General features: G+C 48.6%; 2 protein-coding genes across 11 annotated transcripts in view; one reads left to right on the forward strand and one right to left on the reverse strand.

The window, feature by feature from the left end:
* Nucleotides 1-316: 316 nt before the first annotated feature.
* LOC141951640 (uncharacterized) lies at nt 317-4,965 on the reverse strand. Its single transcript, XM_074888155.1, has 4 exons — nt 4,642-4,965; nt 2,540-4,140; nt 2,002-2,437; nt 317-325 (listed from the first exon to the last, which is right to left on the reverse strand). Exons 1-4 carry the CDS (start codon nt 4,963-4,965, stop codon nt 317-319), a joined length of 2,370 nt encoding a protein of 789 aa, XP_074744256.1.
* A 710-nt stretch (nt 4,966-5,675) lies between these two features.
* The window catches only part of LOC141951504 (uncharacterized), a 35,987-nt gene continuing 21,460 nt past the window's right edge, over nt 5,676-20,202 (forward strand). For 8 of the 10 annotated variants that reach the window (XR_012631368.1, XR_012631369.1, XR_012631370.1 and 5 more), the window contains exons 1-15: nt 5,676-5,792; nt 6,866-6,922; nt 7,615-7,697; nt 8,265-8,430; nt 9,146-9,252; nt 10,277-10,504; nt 11,078-11,174; nt 11,616-11,714; nt 12,701-12,862; nt 13,167-13,345; nt 13,795-13,977; nt 14,888-15,032; nt 15,309-15,455; nt 15,636-15,866; nt 18,072-18,265. Coding sequence is in view for 6 of the 10 variants with exons in the window: in XM_074887842.1 (XP_074743943.1) it covers nt 5,676-5,792; nt 6,866-6,922; nt 7,615-7,697; nt 8,265-8,430; nt 9,146-9,252; nt 10,277-10,504; nt 11,078-11,174; nt 11,616-11,714; nt 12,701-12,862; nt 13,167-13,345; nt 13,795-13,977; nt 14,888-15,032; nt 15,309-15,455; nt 15,636-15,866; nt 18,072-18,265 (2,195 nt within the window). In the remaining 4 variants the exon portion in view is untranslated. Of the gene's footprint in view, nt 5,793-6,865; nt 6,923-6,998; nt 7,046-7,614; nt 7,698-8,264; nt 8,431-9,145; nt 9,253-10,276; nt 10,505-11,077; nt 11,175-11,615; nt 11,715-12,700; nt 12,863-13,166; nt 13,346-13,794; nt 13,978-14,887; nt 15,033-15,308; nt 15,456-15,635; nt 15,867-18,071; nt 18,266-20,202 lie in introns of those variants that run through there. The other 2 variants (XM_074887847.1, XM_074887848.1) reach the window with 2 other exon arrangements.

Raw genomic sequence — 20,202 nt, forward strand, 5'->3', positions numbered from 1 at the left:
GCAGCCCAGGGGGAGAGGGTGGAGCAGCAGCAGAGGATGGAGAGAGCGTGTCGTGACCAGGAGCTCCTGTGAGCATTAAAGCTTCCTCTGGGCAGGGGTGGGTGCTGCCGGACGGTGGGAGGCCCCCCTAAAAGAATGGATTTTGTCTGCTCAGCATGTGTAGCACAGACTGGTGAAGGGAGCCCGTGGGCAGGGCTGGCTCCCTGCTGACACACAGCAGAGGTGCCTCCTTGTACTTTCTTTATGGCCCTTGAAAAAAATCATTCCAAAGCTGACCAGAGTAGTTGATGACAGGCCTAAGGTGAAACAAGGAGGTTCAGGCTGGCTTTAAGGAGAACAAAAAATGGAACCATGAAGGCAATCCTGCAGCAGAACAGGTTGCTCAGAAAGGTTGTGCAGATTCCATCCCTGGGAATTTGGAAGGCCCAAGTGGATCGAGCCTTGAGCAACCTGGACTGATCCCATAGCTGACCCCAGGTGCTTTGAGCTGAAGATTGGGCTAGAGGCCTCCTGGGGTCCCTGCCAGCCTGAATCATCCTGTCATCTTATGGTTATTGGATTGGAAATTCATACAGATCTTTGTGTTTGTTCTGGACATGCTTCCTGCTAGTTTTGTCATTATCCCCCATTCTGGTTTTGAGACAGACTGGAAACATTCAGCCACTTAATGGTTTTACAAATGTCTTTAGTATTTCCAGGTCCCTCCCTCTTAACCATTTCTTGTCCATCATGAAGACTTCCACATCTACATGTCCCTCTCAGGGAAGCTATTTAACATCTTTGGTCATCCTCTTTGACCTTCACTGTATATTCTCATTTCTATAGTTCTACTTTCCTTGGATAACCAGACAATATACAAGATGTGGGTGAAGCATGTATTTCTGCAGTGATAAAATACTACGGTTTTGTCCTCCATTCTTTTTACCTGTTACATCATGATTTCAGAGCTGCTCTTTGAAAGAAACCACATTATCAGCTAACCCCTGTGCATTGCTCTGAACCTAGTCACGAGCCACCTTCCCTGTCATGGGATTCTTGATGAATTGATCCTTGAAGCAACCTCTGACAGCATTTATAAATATAGTCTAGATATCAGCACTGTACCGATCTATACGGATGCAACTGCATTACCTGATATAATGCTGTGGCATACCTGATCTATACGGATCCAACTGAAATCTCCCATTGTTTCCACTTTTTTTGCCCTTGTCACTTCTCTGCTCCCCATCAACAGATCACAATCCCTGTCATCATCCTGATCAGGCTGGTAGTAACATTTCTCAAGTAATGTATCAATGTATAATACATAAATATAGTATATTATTAGTAGCCTTTTTTATGTGCCTGTATACTAAAGTAATGCTAAAAGTATTGGCAGAATCCCAGGCAAGTTTGCAGCTGCTCCGCTAGCAGTACCTGATTCAGATCACCATCTGCCTTAGTGCTTTTTGGAAAGTGGCACAGGTATATCCTGAATGCGAAATGAAGCCTTTAACCAGATCAGGCAATGGGACAAATTCCATTCTTTTCAATACACTGGAAAAGCTGGACCTCAGAAATCTACATCTCTGAAAGCAGCCTCGAAGCACCATCAGTGTTGCTGCTGTTCAGCCATCGTGATACAATTCTACTGAGTTTAGTACATTACTCTGGTCACTGGTGCCCCTTCCTTTCCATGCCAAATCCTAACCACAACATGTTGGCCAGGCTTGCCCAGACAGGAGAGAACCAATTACCCATCCCCAGCTTTTGCACCTGAGGTAATTTTAACAGCAAGCTCCGTAGTTCCTTCAGTAGCCCTGGGCTTGACAGAAAACATTCCAGCAGGTGAATGGTCTCCGGCCGGAGCTATACAGACAGGCAAACCTGCTGGCTGCAAGCATGGTTTCTCTGGCCAAGCAGGTCATGTATTTATGGGAATATTCCCATATCTTTATGGGAAACATCTTTAGAATCCTTCACAGACATTTTAGTTGACAGATGATCAATCCCACTGCCTACCTGATGATGAAACCGGTCTGTGTCCCTCTCTGAAACCATACTCTGCAGGATGGCTATTTCTTCCCTCAGAGTCCCACCAGCCGTTTCACTCTTGGTAAGGGCAAGAGTCAGTGCTTGTGCCTTCTCTTTCCATTCCATTTCTCTGCTTTCGCTCTGCTTCAGAATAGCCATCACACGCTCCAATTCTTCCCCCTTTGCTTTAGACTCATCCTCCAGTTGTTGGGTTAGCTCCTTCTGCCTTTGCAAGAGGTGGTCTCTCTCCTGGAGAATCTTCCTCTTCTCTGCTTCCTCTTCCTCCCATTTTTGGAGTTTCTGGATTTGTTTTTTTAGGGTCTCCCCTTTATCTTCCCACCGCAAAGCTGATGTTAGCTGTTTCAGGAGTTTACTCTGCCTCCCAAGCTCTTGTTCCCTCCCCGTCAGAGTCTTCTCTAAATACCTGACTCAGTCTCTCTGGCACTTGATCTCTTCCTCCTTCTTTGTCAGAGTCTGCTGAACGTGCTGGAGATCTTCCCGAAGAGCTCTTATTTCCTCTTCTGACTCTTTCTGATCACTGTGAGCCTTGGTCTCTCGTTCCCTCTCAGGCAAGGCTTCTTCCAGGAGATTCTCTTGCTCTCTGGGATGTCTAACCTCGTCATTCTTCTCGGTTAGCCTAAGCTGGAGATTCTGCAGGGGCTTCAGTTCTTCTTCTTGGCGCTGCAGTTTTTGCCTAAGAGTTTCATTCTCTTCACCTCTCTTCCTCACCACTTCCTCAAGCAGATTCACTTGCTTCTGGCATGATGTCAGTGCTACTTTCATGCTTTCTTCACGAAGCTGGAACACGTTCATTTGCTCCGTCTGCCTGAGGAACTCCACATGCTTCTCCTTCACTCTTTGGCTCATTTTGTCTAGATCCTGCTCTAGACTCTTGGCCTGCTTGCCTTCTAACTCCCTCTGCTCTCGAAGGCCCTGGACGTGCTCTTGCAAAGACTCTATCTCTTGGTCTCTAGCTTCTAGAGAAGATTCAGCGTATTCTAGTTTTTGCAGTATAGCTTTAGTCTGCATCGCTGCCTCCTCCTTTTGCTGTTGAAGCCTAGAGACAGCCTCTTCCAGAGCTTCTATCTTTTTTTCTCCTTCTTTCAGAGTCTGTTTTGTTGCTTGAAAATTGTCTTGCTCAGCTTCGTGCTTTTTCTCCTTTTCCTTGCATGCCTCACATTGCTTTCTAAGGGATAGAATTTCTTGCTCTTGTTCCTTTAGCGTCACTTGAAGACGTTGCAGAATCTCCTTCTGCTGTTCAGAGTCTCGTTCGTGTTTTTGCAAGGTCTCGATCAGTTCCTTCTGAGATTCAACCACGACATCCTTCTCTTTCAGTATTGCCTTAGTGCATTCTAAGTCTCTGTGTAAGACATTCACCCGTTCTTCTGTTTTTTCCTCATAGTTCTGTGTTTGTTGCTTTTGGATATCTATGAGTCTGTCCTTTTCTCTTAAGGTTTCTAAGGCCTGCTCCAGTTGGTCACGGACAGTCCTTAACTGCATCTCCATGACTTCTTCACCTTCCTGGATTTGCTTCTGTTGCGACTCAAGCTCTCGATCTTTTTGAGATAAAGAAAGTGTCATCTTTTCTACTCTACCATGAAGCTCTTGCAGGTGCCCCTCTTGCTGCTCCTTGTACTGCTGCAAGAGTCTTAACTGATCCCTCTGAGAATGGCACTCACTCTCTCTGTCCTTAAGAGCTGCCCTCAGGTGTTCAAGGCTTGTGTGCAGAGACTTCACCTCTTCTCTCTCCTTTTCCAGTTCTTGGATCTGCTGAGTCAGAGACATAAGCTCTATGTTTTTCTCCTTCAAGTTTTCTTTCATATGATCCAGATCCACAAGCAGATTTCTCACTTGTGATGCACCGTGTTGTTCTAGAATCATTATTTTCCCCTCCTGGAATTTGATCTCCTGGTCTCTCTCCTCCAGCTCTTTGCTCATCTTGCTGACAGCAGTGCTCTGCATCTCTCGCTGCTTCTCCAGCTCCTGTATCTGTTCTTGTTGGGATCTGATCTCTTGGTCTCTCTCCTCCAGCTCTTTGCTCATCTTGCTCACCACAGTCCTCTGCATCTCTCTCTGCTTCTCCAGCTCCCATATCTGTTCTTGCTGGGATCTGATCTCCTGGTTCTTCTAGGTACCTGTTGATAGACTCAGTGTACTCTCAAATTGAAGAACTAGAGTCCTTAATTACCAGCTATGAAAAAGCTATTACATAGCAAAAACTATTTCTGTTGAACACAATGGTGGCTGCATTCGTAGAATCACAACAGAAATCGAACAAACTGTTGGACATAACTAGTATGACATTGTTATGGAATACGCACCATCTGTAAGTGGCATATGCACCTTATGATATTGTATTGTGTTATATTTTATAAGTTTTGTTATTAGTATTCTTGTATGTCTGTGTTTATTGCTTATCTTGCTGTGTTTAAAACACACACCATCAATTGTTCTCTGATTATGAACCATGAAGCCAGACTTCAGTGAAAGGGTTCAGAACTTTCCCCTGTGCTCACCCCCCGCAAGGCAAGAGGAGTAACTACCCCCACTTGCCGAAGCAAGATGTTTGACCATGCCAAGGGGTGTAGCGTCAGTATTCACTCAACTCCCGCTCAGGTTTTGGCTAACCTGGCTCATGCCGAGGCCTGACATATGCTGGGAGCCCTTAGGCTGAAGCGAGAGCAGCCCGCAGGCAGCGCAGGTGGCCAGCAAGGGCTGAGGGGCCATGATGCGTCCACCATCTCCTGCAGCTGCCTGTCTCGTGCAGCCACCAGCTCGGTCTGGCAGTATTGTCAGAATCTGCCGAGTTTTGGAAATGATATAGACCAGACTTCCAAGCTGGAAGGTACGAAACATCAGCTTACCCAAAAAGCCTTTGAGGCAGATCCAACAGCCGCTGGACTGCTGAGGCTTTTGTGCCTCGCAGTGGGATACAGGGGATGCCCGCACCATGACAGAGGAGGAAGGATGAGCACTCTCACTAGGGAACTAGTTTATTTTTTCTTTCTTTGCTCGTAAGTGCACGACTTAAATGTTACCAGTTGGAAGTTATGAAACCTCATGGCTTGAGTGGTGAACAAGTGAATTCATGCAATAGTCCCCTTTGCCCAGACTAGTCTGAGCCCTATTTGTCATGTTGGATTGTTGTATTTCTTCATGCGCTCATGAAATACAGCTTAATTCACAGAGTACATTGTCCTGTGAATTCGAAGTTTTCTCTCCCATAGTGGTTTCTCTCTAGCTGCTTGCAGTCTGTCCCGTTCTTGCTGCAAAACAGGGAGAAAAACATTCAGCAATTCCATCTATGTGGGCTGGGGTTTGGTGCTAGACTGGAACTCCTGCTCCAGCGGCAGCCAAGGGCTGAAGTTGGAGCTTGGAGCAGAAAGTGGCAGCTTCCCTGTGGGTCTCTTCTCTGTCCCTTCTTGCCCCCGTGTCCCCACACCCCCCCTGTTTCCTCCCGCTCCCTCTCTCCCAGACTCTGCCGCAGCGCCTTTTGCCGCCGCCGCTCCCCGGGACCGTTAACGCGGCCCCGTCAGCGAGGAGCGCCCAGGGCAGCGCTGCCGCCAGCGGCCCCGAGCGAGCCCGGCTCTGCCCCCCGCGGCCCCGGGGCCTGGCAGGCGGCGGAGCCCAGCGGGCGGCGGGCCCGGCGGGCGAGCGGGGCCATGGCGGCGGGGCCCGGGGAGGCGGCGCGGGGCCGGGCCTCTCTGCGGCGCCGGCTGCAGAGCTCGCAGGAGGCGCAGCAGCGGCAGGCGGGGCTGGTGCGGCAGCTGCAGGCGAAGGTGAGAGCGGGGCCGCCGGCCGGGGGGACCTGCCCGGGGCGGGGGGGGGGCCGGGCCGCGCTGAGCGGGGCCTCGGCGGCGGCCATTTGGGGGACGCGACCGCGCGGCCTCAACCGGGCCCTCCGCGGGGCCGTCCCCGGCGCTGCCGCGGGCGGGAGGACGCCGAGCCCGGAGGAGGCGCCGGGAGCCGCCCGGCCCGACCCGACCCGGTGTGCTGGGCCCTGCCGCTGCGCCCCCACGAGCCTCCCGTGAGGGCTCTGGCGGGAGGAGGGTGCCCGAGCTGGGCGCAGGGTCGGGGCAGGCCCAGAGCCCGACGGTGGGCCCGGCGCTGCTGCCAGGTCATCCTGCTTCTGCCCCTGCTGTCTGCTGCAGCCGCCAGGGATCTGCAGGGGCTGGGCAGGGCTGGCTCGGAACTAACTGCATTTGCTGAATATTGAAAAGTGATTCTGAAAACTCATTTCTCCAACTTCGAGGGCCCGCTGGACTTCCCGCCCATTGGGAATACTGGTTTGGGGTCCACAGGGGCCATGGGCCGGGCACGGCTGGCTGGGCCCATCTCCTCATTCTGCTGCCATCGCTGAGCAGGGAGCGCCACGGGGAAAAGAGACAAGTGATAGGACAAGAGGGAACGGCCTCAGGCTGCGCCAGGGCAGGGTCAGACTGGCTCTTAGGAAGGATTTCTTTGCAGAAGGGGTTGTTGGGCGTTGGAATGGGCTGCCCAGGGCAGGGGGGGAGTCCCCGTCCCTGGAGGGGTTGAAGAGTCGGGTTGACCCAGCACTGAGGGATCTGGTGGAGTTGGGAACAGTCAGTGTGAGGTTCATGGTTGGACTGGAGGAGCTTCAAGGGCTTTTCCAACCTTGATGATTCTGTGACTCTGAAACCCTGTCTTAAGTTCTTTAATAATAGACAAGGTGAAGCTTCCCTGTATCATAACGGCTTCTTGCTGGCTGTATCGGCAGCACTGGGGAATGTGCTGTGCTGGGGCTGTGAAGATTCAGAGAAAAGCTGGTGCGGGAGGAGCCGAGTCTGTTACAAGCTGCATTTCCTCATCTTTGTTCTCTTTATCCCCCCAGGTGCTGCAGTACCGGACTCGGTGTCAAGAGCTGGAGCAGCAGCTGGGAGCAGGAGGGGTGAGTGTGGAGGTTGCTAACTACAGATAGCGTGCGTAGCATTCGTTCACACAGACAAAAAGCTCCTGAAAACAATGACGGAGGAAACCAAGATTTTGCTACCTGGGGATTTAAAGAAGCGCTGTAAGTTTGCCCATCAGTGTTTTGTCCAGTTGCCATTCTTACAGCAGCCAGTAGTCCCAGAAATGCCAGTCCAGGAAACCCATTGAAGAAGGATTTTAATTTTGTGGAAGAGTGTTTTATTGCTGGAGTGACATTTGTCCTAGGTCTCAGGAGAGGGCTGTACTGCCTGTTACATTATATGTCTGCCTCTGAAAAAGAGTCAGCTGAAACATAGCATTTTGGAAGGCAGGAATGGTGGCGTTCAGCACACAGAGCCGGCCCTCTGCTTTTTCTGCTTGACAGCTAAAGTAAACCGAGGAAACAAAGGACAGGAGAGTATTCCCAGGCTTCAAGTCTAAGTGAGCACTCACAGTCATGAGTTAAGGATACCCAGCTGTGAGAGTGCAACAGTGGGAGGCTGAGGAGAGTAACACCTTTCCCCTGCCTTCCCCTCCATGGTCACGACACTGTTATGCCTGAAAGAAGCCACGAGCTCCTGAGGTGCCAAAGAAATGGAGGGGAAAGCAGTGGATGCTGACACTAGTGAAGGGAACACAAGAATTTGACTAAACCTTTGCTTTCTTCTTAAGGGATCCCTTCCAGGCAGGTGGGAAGCCACAGAAGACCACAGCCTGGAGAAAGCACTGCTTCAGTTGGAAGAGGAGCAGCAAAGGTAAAGGGAAGAAGTGTTACCTTACACTTGGTATCCTGGATGCTTATGAAAGTGAGGGAAAACCTGTCAGTGCTACCTAGTCTCCTTGAGAGAAGCGGCTGGGCAAGTTGTTTAGAAAGGAGAAAAGTCCACAATCTGTTCTATGGTGCAGTAATAGTGTTGCGTGCTGAATGGCTCTGTTTTGAGCAGGGGGTTGCTCTGGGTGACCTCCAGAGGTCCCTTTCCAGCCTAAATTAATCTGTGGTTCAGTAGGTGAGTGATTTAGGACAATGCTAGAGAAAGGTGATGCATCCGGTGATCAGACAGCACGAAGGGGAGACAAGATGTTAACTGTGGGCATCATCAAAGTTGAAGATGAAACCAAAATTGTAGGTGGAAATTGAAGGCTCAAAGTAAGGAGAAGCAAATGAGTATGCCATCACAGAGAGATCTTAGTTAATCCTAGAAGGCACTTTTGCTGCCTCTCAGTTTGACAACAGTCAGCGTTGAGGAGTTGGAAAGTCACGGGGATGCTGCCTGTGGACAGCAGTTGTTCCGTGACCTCGTTGCTGTTTTTCCCTTTCCAAGGTGTGAGAATCTGGCAGACGTGAACACTCTCCTGCGGGAGCACCTCGATAAAGCCAGAGAGGTTAATTCAGCCCTTAAAGAAGATGTTGGAAAACTGACGGCGGATTGGATGAGGGCCCGGGAGGAGCTGGAATTGAAGGAGAGCGAATGGCGCAGTGAACGTGAGGTAGGGATAAGGCTGCGGGAATGTCAGACGTGATGCCAGAGTGGAATGCGTTTTATTTTTTGGTGTAGGTGACTTGCTGTGTGAAAGTTGTGGCTCCATCGAGGCTGTGTTGGTGCTGACTGCAGGAGGCAGGGGAGTGAGATGGAGGAGTGTCAGCAGACTGTGGGGATGGGAGATACCCCCTGCTGTGACCACACTGCTTGGTCTGAAAGGCAAACACTTGCTGTTGCTGGACACTGTAGGGCAGTCCCACGTGAACAGTCGTTGTTTTAACGGTTCCTAAATCTATCTACAGCAGTGCAGAGCAGAGAGGTCTGTGTGTTTTCAGACTCAGAGTAGCCAACAGCAGAACAGGACAGGCCTCCCTTACCAGTAGCCTGTTGTAAGCAAACAGGCACTGGTCTTGGAGGGGCTTGTTTTTGTCTTCTTCCACCAAGACTGTTCGACACCTCTGTGAGGCGAGGTGATGAATCATGATCAGTTTGCTTTGCTGATCCCCACTCCTGCAGGAGAAGTGTGGATGTTCCCTTCTCTGAAGTCAGGTGGCAGGTCCACCGAGGATGCTTCTGTGGAACCTCTTCAGTCCTTGATGCCCCTGTTGGAATTGTTATTAAAGGAGACCTGGTGATGATGGTTGTACTCTCTCCTATGTGAAAGACTCGTACAGTGACAGCAGAGGCTGAATTGGCATTTCTTGCTGTCTTTGCATGTTTAGCTTTCTGATAACTACTTAAGGGGTGAACGTAACCGTCTGCTCAGCCTGTGGCGCCAGGTGGTGACCTTCCGCCGTCATTTCCTGGAAATGAAGACTGCCACTGACCGGTGAGTAAAGTTCAGGCTGGATCTCGTGCAGAAAAAATGTAGCTTCCCTTCACAGCTGCTTTTTCAGCCTTGATGTTACTTTAGTTGCAGCTAAAGATAGGATTTCTTCTTTGGTAGTCTGAAGCAATGCCATTAAGCATGCTTTTGGCTATTTTCAGAATATTTTTTGATGCTGGTTTTCTGAGCACACTGCGGGGCTCAGGCTATAAGCAGTGCCGAGGCCCTGAACAGATGAACTTGACTCTGTTGATGTTTGGGCGCATTAACACAGACAGGGGCACGTGAGGACACCTTGGAAGAGACTCAGCAGAGCTGTGCGTGCAGCACGTAGAGCCGTCCCCTTCACTGCCTTAAATCTCACTGGCTTTCTTCTCCCACTGCTCCTGATGGAAAGGTCATTAATTTATTTTTTTTTTCCTTCTCATTTCCAGTTTACATTTATTCTGGTCAGTTTGCATCCGTTTATTCCTGTACCAACATTGTTGAGAGAAAGAATAGCTTCTTGACCCTGTTATTGCGTTCATCCAGTGTATTTTGCTTAGTTTGATACCTTCTTTTTATGATTGTTTTCTTGTTCTTGGTCTCTCTGAGGTTCCTTTCTCACAGTTGCCGTCTATGCAAACAAAACCAGTGTAGCCATAATAGTACATTCTTCTGCTGTCAGCATGCAATTTCAAACTCTGGGTTACCGTCAGCCATTTACCTTGCTTGACTGTAAGCTTTCCTCAATGTGCAGGGTATGCCCTGACCTACTAGTTAATTCTTGAAGCCTTCTGACTGTTCCAATACATTTCTTCTTATCTCTGAGGAGAAAATAGCCTCACTCCTCAAACCGTCAAATCGACCCATTGCTCAACTATCAGGATGTGTCCTGATCCCAAAGTGTCAGATGGATGATTTGTCCCCAGCAAAGATGTCATCTCTCCTGCCAGCTTTTACTGCTGCACCATTAACGTGCTTTGAAAGTGGGTCAGCTGATAAAGATGGTGGTGTGAGTATGATCTCTTTCTTGATCCTTCTGCAGAGATTTGTCCGAGCTGAAGGCAGAGCAGATGAGGCTTTCTGGATCTATACTTGTAAACTGCTCCCGCCTGCACTCTGGCGTGCAGCTCTGGGAGCCCGTCAGTCTGGGCAGACCTGTCCTAAAGGGTCAGGCACAGCAGCAAGCGGAACAGGAAACAAGCCAGAAGACTTGGGAAGTGATGCACTTACAAGTCAAGGGGGACCTGGAGAAGAAGGAGCTTCAGGACAGGTAAATGTGTTTTAAACTTTGCTATTACCAACATTACCTTTTGTGGCTGCTTCTTGGATTCGTAGATGGGCTGTGTTCACGTTTAAAACCCACCCGTTCCGCACAGCCTTGTTTCTGTCCCTAGCCAAGCTATGGCCTTCAACAGCACGGGTAGAAAAACACATCTGACCCACAGAAGCTTTTGTAAGACAAGACTGGAAAAGAGATTGTGTATAACAATGTTTTTGCTGTTACCTGGTTCTTGGTGAGAAGTTGAGACCAGCATAAAGAGAGCTGTGTCTCTTGTACAGCCCTTTTGCTACCCAGGGCTGTGCAGAGGAGTTGGGAGGAATTTGCCCAGGGACATCTGTGCCTCTGTACTGACAATTCCTTGCAAGACTGAGTGCAGAAGTCCTTTGGGGCAGGAAGTGCCATTTTGCAACATCAGGCATACTAACCTGTAGAGATGAACGCTGCCTTTGCTCTATTTTCTGGGCTGAACTTTCTCTGCTGTGCTTCTGGGAGCTGCTTAGCTCTTCAGCGGGTGCTGGTGTGCGATGCTTTTGGAATGGCACGTGGACCTTCTCTTCTCAGGGTGACGGAGCTCTCAGCCTTGCTCGTACAGTCTCAGAAGCAGAATGAGGAGAAGGAGAAGACAGTGAAAACACTTAACGACACTGTGGAGATTCTAGTATGTTTTACCTTTATTTGGGAGATGGCCCAATGGTTGTTCTCCAGCTTTAGCACAAAGGGGTGTGGTTTCCTCAAGAGAAAGAGCGGTGAGGACGCTGATGTGTGGGAGCATCAGGCACGTGTGAGTCAGCCCAGGGGCAGGCAGTGGCGGGGGAGCTGCAGACAGTTCCGGGGGTTGCACCAGTGCTATTCTGCCTGTGACTAAATCTCTAGGGATCAAAGTTCCTTGGAATTGACAGCTTCATAGCAGCCTGTGAAAACCAGCTGTTGGTCTTTCTTGTCTTAAGTTTTAGCAAAGAAGGAGTTCAATAGATGTGGGAAGGAACATACTGGAATCACTAGGGCTGAGGCTTGTCAGCACGATGATGCTGCTGAGGCTGGGAATGCTGCAGAGGGGAGCAGCTCTTCCCTGCCCACCCTTTGCTTATTCTATTCTCAGGAAGCAAGTCGGTTAGAGAAAGAATATGAAGCTTCATTGACTAAAAGTGTCAAAGAAGAGAATCTTTCCCTGCAAAAGCTGATAAAAGATATAACAGAGGTGAGTACAGAGTTGGGACATCCCTGTAATTTGATTTAAAAGTACTTGAGGAAGGCAAACGACTGGCCCAGGGAATAGATAGATGTGTTTTATACTGTCTGTGTTAACTGCCACTGGCTGTTTAATTATTATACCACTTTTCTGCCATCAGACCTGCTATAACTTCTGAGTTGGCTGTCCTGTGACACTTGAGCTAAGTCACTAGAAGTTTCCGTACCTTTGCCTTTCCTGTAAGGTCTCTATTTGACTTTGCTTTCTGAGTTGGCTACTTGACATTTGTGTTCTAGTGTTGCCTGGAGGCTTCTCCCACCCTCCTTGAGCAATGACTCTGTTGTTCTTTAGATTTTTATAAAAGGTCACTGACTGAATCAATGCACTTGCCAACTCTGCTCCTTTGCTCTGCATTCACTGACCATTATTATCTCCCCAGAATTGCACCTGATCTAACTGTTTAGGGCTAACTTTAGCTTAGTCCTAGACCTCACTCTAGGGAGGGGGGTTTAATCATCAGATGTTTTACACAGCTTCTCACAAAGTCAGTTCTTTCCCCTTATGTAGTCATTTTTATCCTCTTGTGCTACTGCTCAGAATAATTATAAACATTAGCTTTTTCATTGCTGTTTTCCAGTATTCATCAGCTTCCTTCTTCCCTGGGTAGCATTAATATTTCCTTTCATTGCTATTTCCAGTGTTGATCTGGTGCTCCTAGTGTCTGTGGCTCTAAGAAGCTGAAGGAGACTAAAATCATTCAAGAAACTGATCATTCAGGCAGCCTCCAGCCACTTCACACTTGTTTTTTCTTGTTTGTAGTAGCTGTATTCAGAAACCCCTGGAGCACTTGTGACCGCAGGGACAAAACTTCTTTGTTGACTGAAGAAATGAGAGAATTGAGTTTTTAATGACTCTAGGGTGAAGTGGGGGAAAAGGAGAAATAGACAAAATCAAGTAGAATGAGCAGAGAGTAACAGCTTGATGTGGGATTTCAGGTGGTGTTAGATGAATGTGACAGCATGGTCAGCATTATCTGCACTGACAGCTCCCAGCAGGCAGAGTCTGGCAATGTCCTCTCTTGTCTGAGCTCCGTTGATGCAGAACGTGCCTTTGTATTGGTTCAAGAAGCACTGGCAAGGAGGAGAGGAGCAACACAGGTGAGAATTTCTCCTTGCCTTCACCACTGGCCACAGGCTCAGCTGCTGATGCCTTGCTTATCTTGAAACCTTTCCATTCCCTTAGCCAGTTTCTTTCTAGCCATCCCACTCTTGGTACTATATCGCCTCACCAGTCTCACCAGCTCTGTGTTCTGCTGCTTTTCTCTCTTTGATCTCCACCCCCTCATCACAACTTTTGCCTTCAGGTGAGCTGTCTTGCTGCTTGCTTCTCTCACAGCTATCAGGAGCCGTCTTCCCTGCTCCTTATTGCTTGTTTGTGCTTTTCCCTGCCCATTCCTTGCAGGCCCTAAAAGAAGAGCTCTCTGCCAGGCAGGACTCTATCAGTTTGCTGCTGCACCAGCACAGGCAGCAGGAAGAGAAGTGCCGGAAGCTGCAGCAAAGCCTGGAGCAACTGGAGCAGGAGTGCCAGACGGCCAGCAGCCACCAGCAGCACCTGCAGTCGCTGGTGGAAGCACTCAGAAGGTGAGTGTTCCCTCCCCCTCCTGTGGTCTGGAGGCAATCTGCTTCCAGTTCTGGGAGTTCAGAGGTGTTATGGGCAAAGAAGTCGCCTGCCCTCCCCATGTATGCCCCTGTTTGGCACTTCAGCATCCTCCTGTCACTGCTGTTCCTGCTCTAGTGTGAATCCTAAGGCTGTCCTGGAGACTCAGAGCGATGTTGGAATACGAGACGCCTCCCTCTCGGCATGCTGCTTCTCTGAATTCTGTTCTTTGGGGCCCTTTCCTAGCCACGGCTTCTCAGTGAATGAAGGCAAAAGCCTGCCTGCCTTCCTCTGTCCCTCTCCAGTGACCTTGTGAGGGGAAGGGCAAGTTCTTCCTTACCGTGCTGCCCACAGCGCCAGCCTGGAGTGGCTGGAATGGCATCCGTGACTCTTCAGGCCTGTTCATTCTTCTGACTGAGCCTTGTCTCTGCAGTGACTGTGCAAACCTCGAGAAAACCAGGGCAGAGCTACAGCAACAGCTTGAAGAGACGGAGCAAGACGCCTCGCGTCTGCGTCAGAGTAACACTGAGCTGCAGCTGAGGGAAGATGCAGCCCAGGGGGAGAGGGTGGAGCAGCAGCAGAGGATGGAGAGAGCGTGTCGTGACCAGGAGCTCCTGTGAGCATTAAAGCTTCCTCTGGGCAGGGGTGGGCGCTGCCGGACGGTGGGAGGCCCCCCTAAAAGAATGGATTTTGTCTGCTCAGCATGTGTAGCACAGACTGGTGAAGGGAGCCCGTGGGCAGGGCTGGCTCCCTGCTGACACACAGCAGAGGTGCCTCCTTGTACTTTCTTTATGGCCCTTGAAAAAAATCATTCCAAAGCTGACCGGAGTAGTTGATGACAGGCCTAAGGTGAAACAAGGAGGTTCAGGCTGGCTTTAAGGAGAACAAAAAATGGAACCATGAAGGCAATCCTGCAGCAGAACAGGTTGCTCAGAAAGGTTGTGCAGATTCCATCCCTGGGAATTTGGAAGGCCCAAGTGGATCGAGCCTTGAGCAACCTGGACTGATCCCATAGCTGACCCCAGGTGCTTTGAGCTGAAGTCCTCCTGGGGTCCCTGCCAGCCTGAAGCATCATGTGATTTTATGATTATTGGATTGGAAATTCATACAGATCTCCCCAAATAGATTGCAGGGTCTTTCATCGTTTAATTGTCACAGGCAAGAATAATGGAGAGAGTTTAAAAGTCTGTCTTATGGAAAGAAGAACTTTGGAAAGTCTGGTGTCTGATGTATCAAAAAGGAGAGAGAGAGCTAACAGGCAGGAAGCTGTTGGGAGCATCTGAACTTTTTGGAAACCTGTGATTTCTGGAAGCTTGTTTTACTTTCTCAGTGATGAATGTTTCACCTGGGTCAATGACAAAGACTGATGCAGCGCTAGGCAGGAAATTACAGCATTCTTTAGGGGTAAATAGAAAGCTGTTGCAAATCATTCAAACTGCCATATCTTGGAAATAGTATGTAATCTTGGTTTTGGAAATGAGAATGTTTTTAAATTAAAAACTTGTTTGTCTTTCCCCTTCTCATAGGCTGAAGGACTTAGCTGCACTTGAAGAAAAACATTCTTTATTACAGAGCGAGCTGGTAGTTGCAAGAGAGAAACTGGAGGAATCGCACCTTCAGAGGGATCTGCTGAAGCAAGAGAAACATGAGCTTACCATGGCCCTGGAGAAGGTGTGGTCACCTTATTCCTAGGCAGCACTGGTGGGAGAGGGAGTTGTGATAGCAAGACCAGCACAGGTGCCGTTTCTGTCAGCAGAAGACAGTGACAGTGTTGTTCTCCTTCTTGGAAAAGGGTGATCAGACCACACAGGCTCCTTGGTGCAGTCAGTCCCCACGTGGTTCTTGGGAGCGCTGGGCTGGGGGTGTGTCAGAGACACCAAAGGAGTCGCTGCTTAAAGTCAGGGATTTTCTTGTCTTTGCTTTCATGTTGTTCTTTTGTCTCTTCAGGCAGAGCAGTCAGTAGCAGAGTTGAGAGGGGCTCAGAATAAGCTGAGTGCTGAAGTAGCTGATCTACACATTGCAGCAGCGAAGATGAGCGGCATCAGTGAAGCTCTTGCACTGGATAAAGTGCAGCTGAACAAACTTGTGTTGCAGGTGAGCAGTTGCCAAAGATCTTGCCAAGTGTTCGTCTGCAGCTGCTGCTTCTTTTCAGACTTCTTGCCTTCAGACGTATGACTGCCTGAATATGGAAATGTTCCTTTTTCTGTCCAAGCCAAACCTTCTACATGGTACATCTTACTGTATTTTCTTTCATCTGTGCTTCTGTGACTGCAGCTGGAGCAAGAGAATGAAGTTCTGTCAGGTAACGTGGATGAGCTGGAGAGAGTAAGGATCTCTGACCAGGAGAAGCTGAGCTTGTGTGAAAGAACAAATGAAGAGCTCAGTGCAGAGAAAGCCCACCTGGAGCAGCTGCTGAAGAAAGTGGAGGAGCAACAGGAGGGGCTGCAGGTGGAGCTGAGGATACTGGCAGAGGAGAAGGCAGAAACCCAAGAGCAGCTCAGTCAGGTGAGACCAAACACCTGGTGCTTTCGGGGTGGGCTTTTGGCTGCTCGGCTCAGTGAAGCTCAGTCTGTTGGATCCTGCGGTGGTTTTGTCAAGGAGACACTTGGTAGTGCTGGAGGTCAGCAGCTTTGTTTACTGCCTTTTGGAAATGTGTTGATGGCTGGCAGAGCTGTTCTGCAGTTCTCTCGGTTGTCCTCTGCTGCTACAGATGACTTCAATCCACCTGCCTGTGGTGGCCTCTCTTTTGGCTTTTGATAAGCTGCAGAGAGATGATTTGTCTTGCCCATGAATCTGAGTGAGGCTGCTACTCTCCCAATGTGGCAAAAGAAGCAAACAGCGTAGCTCTTCACCCTTTTTCTGAGTAAAAAAAACCCGGGGTTGCATGTTTCTATTCATGCTTTTTGTTGTGAATCTGCACCTTTCAAAACTCCATTTGTTCGAGCCTGGAGAGCGGGACAAAGCTGCAAGTCAATGTCTGCTGTCTTGTACTGCTAAGAACGGGAATGAGATCTTGAAATTGTTGAAATTGTATTTTAAGACATACATGCAACTTTGTGCCTGGAAATTTGACTGGGGGAAAAGTACCTGGGGGTGCTGGTCAGCAGCTGGCTGATTATGAGCTGGCAGTGTGTCCAGGTGGCCAAGAAGGCCAATGGCATCCTGGCTTCTGTCAGAACTAGTGTGGCCAGCAGGGACAGGGAAGTGATTGTCCCCCTGTGCTCATCTCTGGTGAGGCCGCACCTCGATTACTGTGCTCAGTTTTGGGCCCCTCACCACAAGAAAGACATTGAGATGCTGGAGCATGTCCAGAGAAGGGCAACGGAGCTGGTGCAGGGTCTGGAGCACAGGTCTGATGGGGCGTGGCTGAGGGAACTGGGGGGGTTTAGTCTGGAGACAAGGAGGCTGAGGGGAGACCTCATTGCCCTCTACAACTACCCAAGATGTTGTAACAAGGTGGGTGTCGGTCTCTTTTCCCAAGTTAGAAGCGATAGAATGAGAGGAAATGGCCTCAAGTTGCACCAGGGGACGTTTAGATTGGATATTAGGAAAAATTTCTTCACAGAAAGGGTTGTCAGGCCTTGGAACAGGCTGCCCAGGGAATTGGTTGAGTCACCATCCCTCGAGATATTTAAAAGCCATGTGGATGTGGTGCTTAGGGACATGGCTTAGTGGTGGGCTTGGCAGTGTTGGTTTAACAATTGGACTTGATGATCTTAGAGGTCTTTTCCAACCTAAATGGTTCTATGATTCTGTGAGTTGTTGGAGCCTCTTCAGGCTTTGAGGAAGATGAGAAAGAGGTGATCATACAAGACTCTTCACTCGGGACTAACTGATTTTGGTACCCTGGAAAAAGAGCTTGGGAGACTCATGTCACTGAAGGAGACCAGGGAGTTTGTCATCATTTAAATGTCAGTTTCATAACGTACAACCTTGGATATTATGGGATAACTTTGACAGAATTGTTTGTTTCTGATGGTCTGTTCTCTGTTAGATAGTCAGTCTTGGAGTCCACGGTATGTTTGGCAAATACCCAGCAGAGGTGTTATATTGAAGAAAAAAGCTAAAGAATCATGGTTAATCTCAAGTTTGAATACCAGCAAGGTATATTAGACAACTTCTTTGTGTGAAACAAGCAGACAGTGTTGTTGACATGAACTACTGTAGGAATAGAGTCTACCATCTCTTTGGCTGCATCAGCCAGACATTCATAAATCACCCCAAGGACTGTTTCCCTGCCCAGCATCACCTCATTGCAGCCAATGCACTTTGATCTTTTTCTTTTTTTCTAGAAGGAGAAACCATGTGTATTTTCACTTTCTTCAGCCAGCAAATTTGCTTTTGCTCAAACTTTTCTGAAAATTGCCAGCACTGGGATAGATTCTGATAGAACTCCAGTTTGCAAGGTGGCAGTTCTGGAAGATGCCGTATTTTTGCGTGCAAACACGTAGTCTGGTGTATTTATGTTTGCTGTGAAGGAGCTGTGTGGTCCCAGGCAGCCCAGCGTGGCCTTACTCATCACTTTCAAGTTAACAGTCCCAGTGCCTTTTGGCAGCCCAGGGTATTAGCGTGGTATGGAGCAGATGCTCTTAAACTTCCAGCCCGCAGTACAGGAGCTCTTTCTCCTCCAGCTGAGGCAGAAGTGGCACTGGCTGGCTCTGCACAGAACTCCAGAGAAAGGGCTCTAACTGCCTTTTGTCCTGCTTTCAGGTTTACCGCCAGCAAGAGTCAGCTCGCAGCGGTCTGGAGCAGCTGCGCCAGGAGTCCTCTCGCCAGGGGCATGCACTGGCCACGGTGTCCAAAGAGAAGGAGTTCCTGGTCCACGAGAAGGCTGCCCTAGAGGTGCGCCTGGCAGCCCTGCAGCGGGACAGACAAGGCCTGTCAGAGCAGCTGGCAGAGGCCAGGTAAGGGCGGGGAGGAAACCCTAGGCAGGACATTATATAATGGCTGTAATTGTAAAGGTGGTAATCATTCCACGAGGATTTATGGCATCCTGTGTGCTTTTCAAATGTTTTCACCTTCCACGGGCAGAAAATGAAAGAATCTTGAGCAAAATGAAAAAAAGTATACTATGATTTTAATGTTGTTTTCCTGACAGCTAAAACTAGCAAACATCTCCTGGGCCTCAGGCTCATGTTTATGCCCCCTTGCACATTCCTGTGTGAAGTCCAAAGCAAGGCAGCTTGGCTCTGAATTGAGTAATAATTAAACCCTGCAGACGTTTACTGAAACTGAAGTTTCTCTCTGGTTTTGGTTTCTTGTTCTATGCATTTGGAAATAGATCTGTCCTTATCAAGTAGTTTGACTATCGATGGCTGTTCCATGCAGACGTTGTGAGTAGGACACTGCCATCTAGGGTGGAGCCAGAGGCTGGTGCTGCAAATCTTGAGGGTCTTCTGGTTGGAAGCTAACTCTTGTTACCTGTGGTGCAGGACCCAGGGCTGGTTACACCGGCAGCTGGGAAACCTCTTTTGAATCCTCACGTCTCTGAGGATTCTTGCCCATCACTGATGTCTGTGTCCTGTACTCCTTAGCACCTGCTGTTTAGAGACAGATGTCGTGGAGAGGTTACACAGGGAAGGAACAAGATTCTGTCCTTCTGCCTTTCTAAGGTCATATGTGACAAGTTCTGCTTTTCAGAAAAAAAATAATAATGGAGTTGTTTGTCCTCCTTGTAGGTGTTTTTTAGAAGACTCCTGAACTTGCAGAGCTGTACAAATGATGTTTTAGGCATTGTTTCTCATGTTTCTTGACTTTTGCACTTTATTACTCCAGAGTATGTCGTTAGGATGGCTGATAAACACCCATTTTGACTCAGTGTGTTTCCTGAGAGCTGCTGCTTCTTCTGAGCTCCAGCTTCTCTTTTTTGATCCAGCTGAGTTATGTTTGGTCAATTATTGGGCTGTTACTAAACTATTAAATGTTTAGCTCCCTTTTAAAATTTTTTTTTAAAAGTATACATTTTTTTAAAAAGAGATAAATTAGTTGTGAAGAACCTTTGACAATATATAAAAATTCAGCAACTGTTCTTGCCAGATGTTGTTCTCAAGAGCCTTTTGTTGCACAGTTTTGGACTCTATCTTTTCTGTTCTATTTTAGAGACTGATTCTATTTATCCTAAAATGGAGCATATTTACTTTGGACTGCCAGAGATTGGCATAATCAGAAATATGTGCTTGTTCTCCTTCTTGAAGATACACCCTCCATTGTCCATCCAAGTAGTGAAATTCTACTGTTGTGGTTTTTATTGCATCCCCGGCCTAGTGAGGCAGTGCTGTGTGTTGTGGGAACCTGGCACACAGGGCGCTGTGTTAGATCAGGGAGGTCACTTCAGCTCCTGGTTCCAGAACCCTGCGTGTCATACGCAGCAGTTGGTTGAAGTCTGTGGCTGTAAGAATTTGGCTCTGCAGTACTACAGCTTCCATTTTAAAGAGCAACAAGTCACTTGGGCTGCTACCTACTTAGTTAGCAACACTTAGAGAAAAGTAGCAAACTTTTCTCTTGAACTTTCAACAGTTGAAACTGAAGGCTGCCATCTCTCCTTTCAGGTGGTCCTTGTTCAGAGAAAATCTAGTTCAGGTTTCTTACGAATGCTGCTCCAAGCGAGAGATCTTACTATATCATCTGATGTATTTCTTGAGTCCCTTTTAAAATACAGGGAGTCTGGAAAGTTACTTACCTATAGCTACACTGTGAACAGCATTCAAAAAGTCATGAGTCATCCAGGGAAATACTCTTATTCTGTCCCCCTGCAGAGCAACTTGGAAGTGCTGATGAGCTGAGGGCTGTGAGCAGTGACCGGGCTTTTGCTTGTTGGCACAGACTTTGTGGGCACAGCTAC

This window comes from Strix uralensis, chromosome 18 (genome assembly GCF_047716275.1).
Source record: "Strix uralensis isolate ZFMK-TIS-50842 chromosome 18, bStrUra1, whole genome shotgun sequence".
Lineage (NCBI taxonomy): Eukaryota > Metazoa > Chordata > Aves > Strigiformes > Strigidae > Strix > Strix uralensis.

Coding starts and splice junctions, on each gene's coding strand:
- LOC141951640 (XM_074888155.1), bottom strand. CDS start 4,965: ATGGTGCGGGCATCCCCTGTATCCCACTGCGAGGCACAAAAGCCTCAG. Junction 4,141..4,641: donor CAGGCCTCGGCATGAGCCAG/GTTAGCCAAAAC, acceptor ACAGGTACCTAG/AAGAACCAGGAGATCAGATC. Junction 2,438..2,539: donor GCTCACAGTGATCAGAAAGA/GTCAGAAGAGGA, acceptor AGACTGAGTCAG/GTATTTAGAGAAGACTCTGA.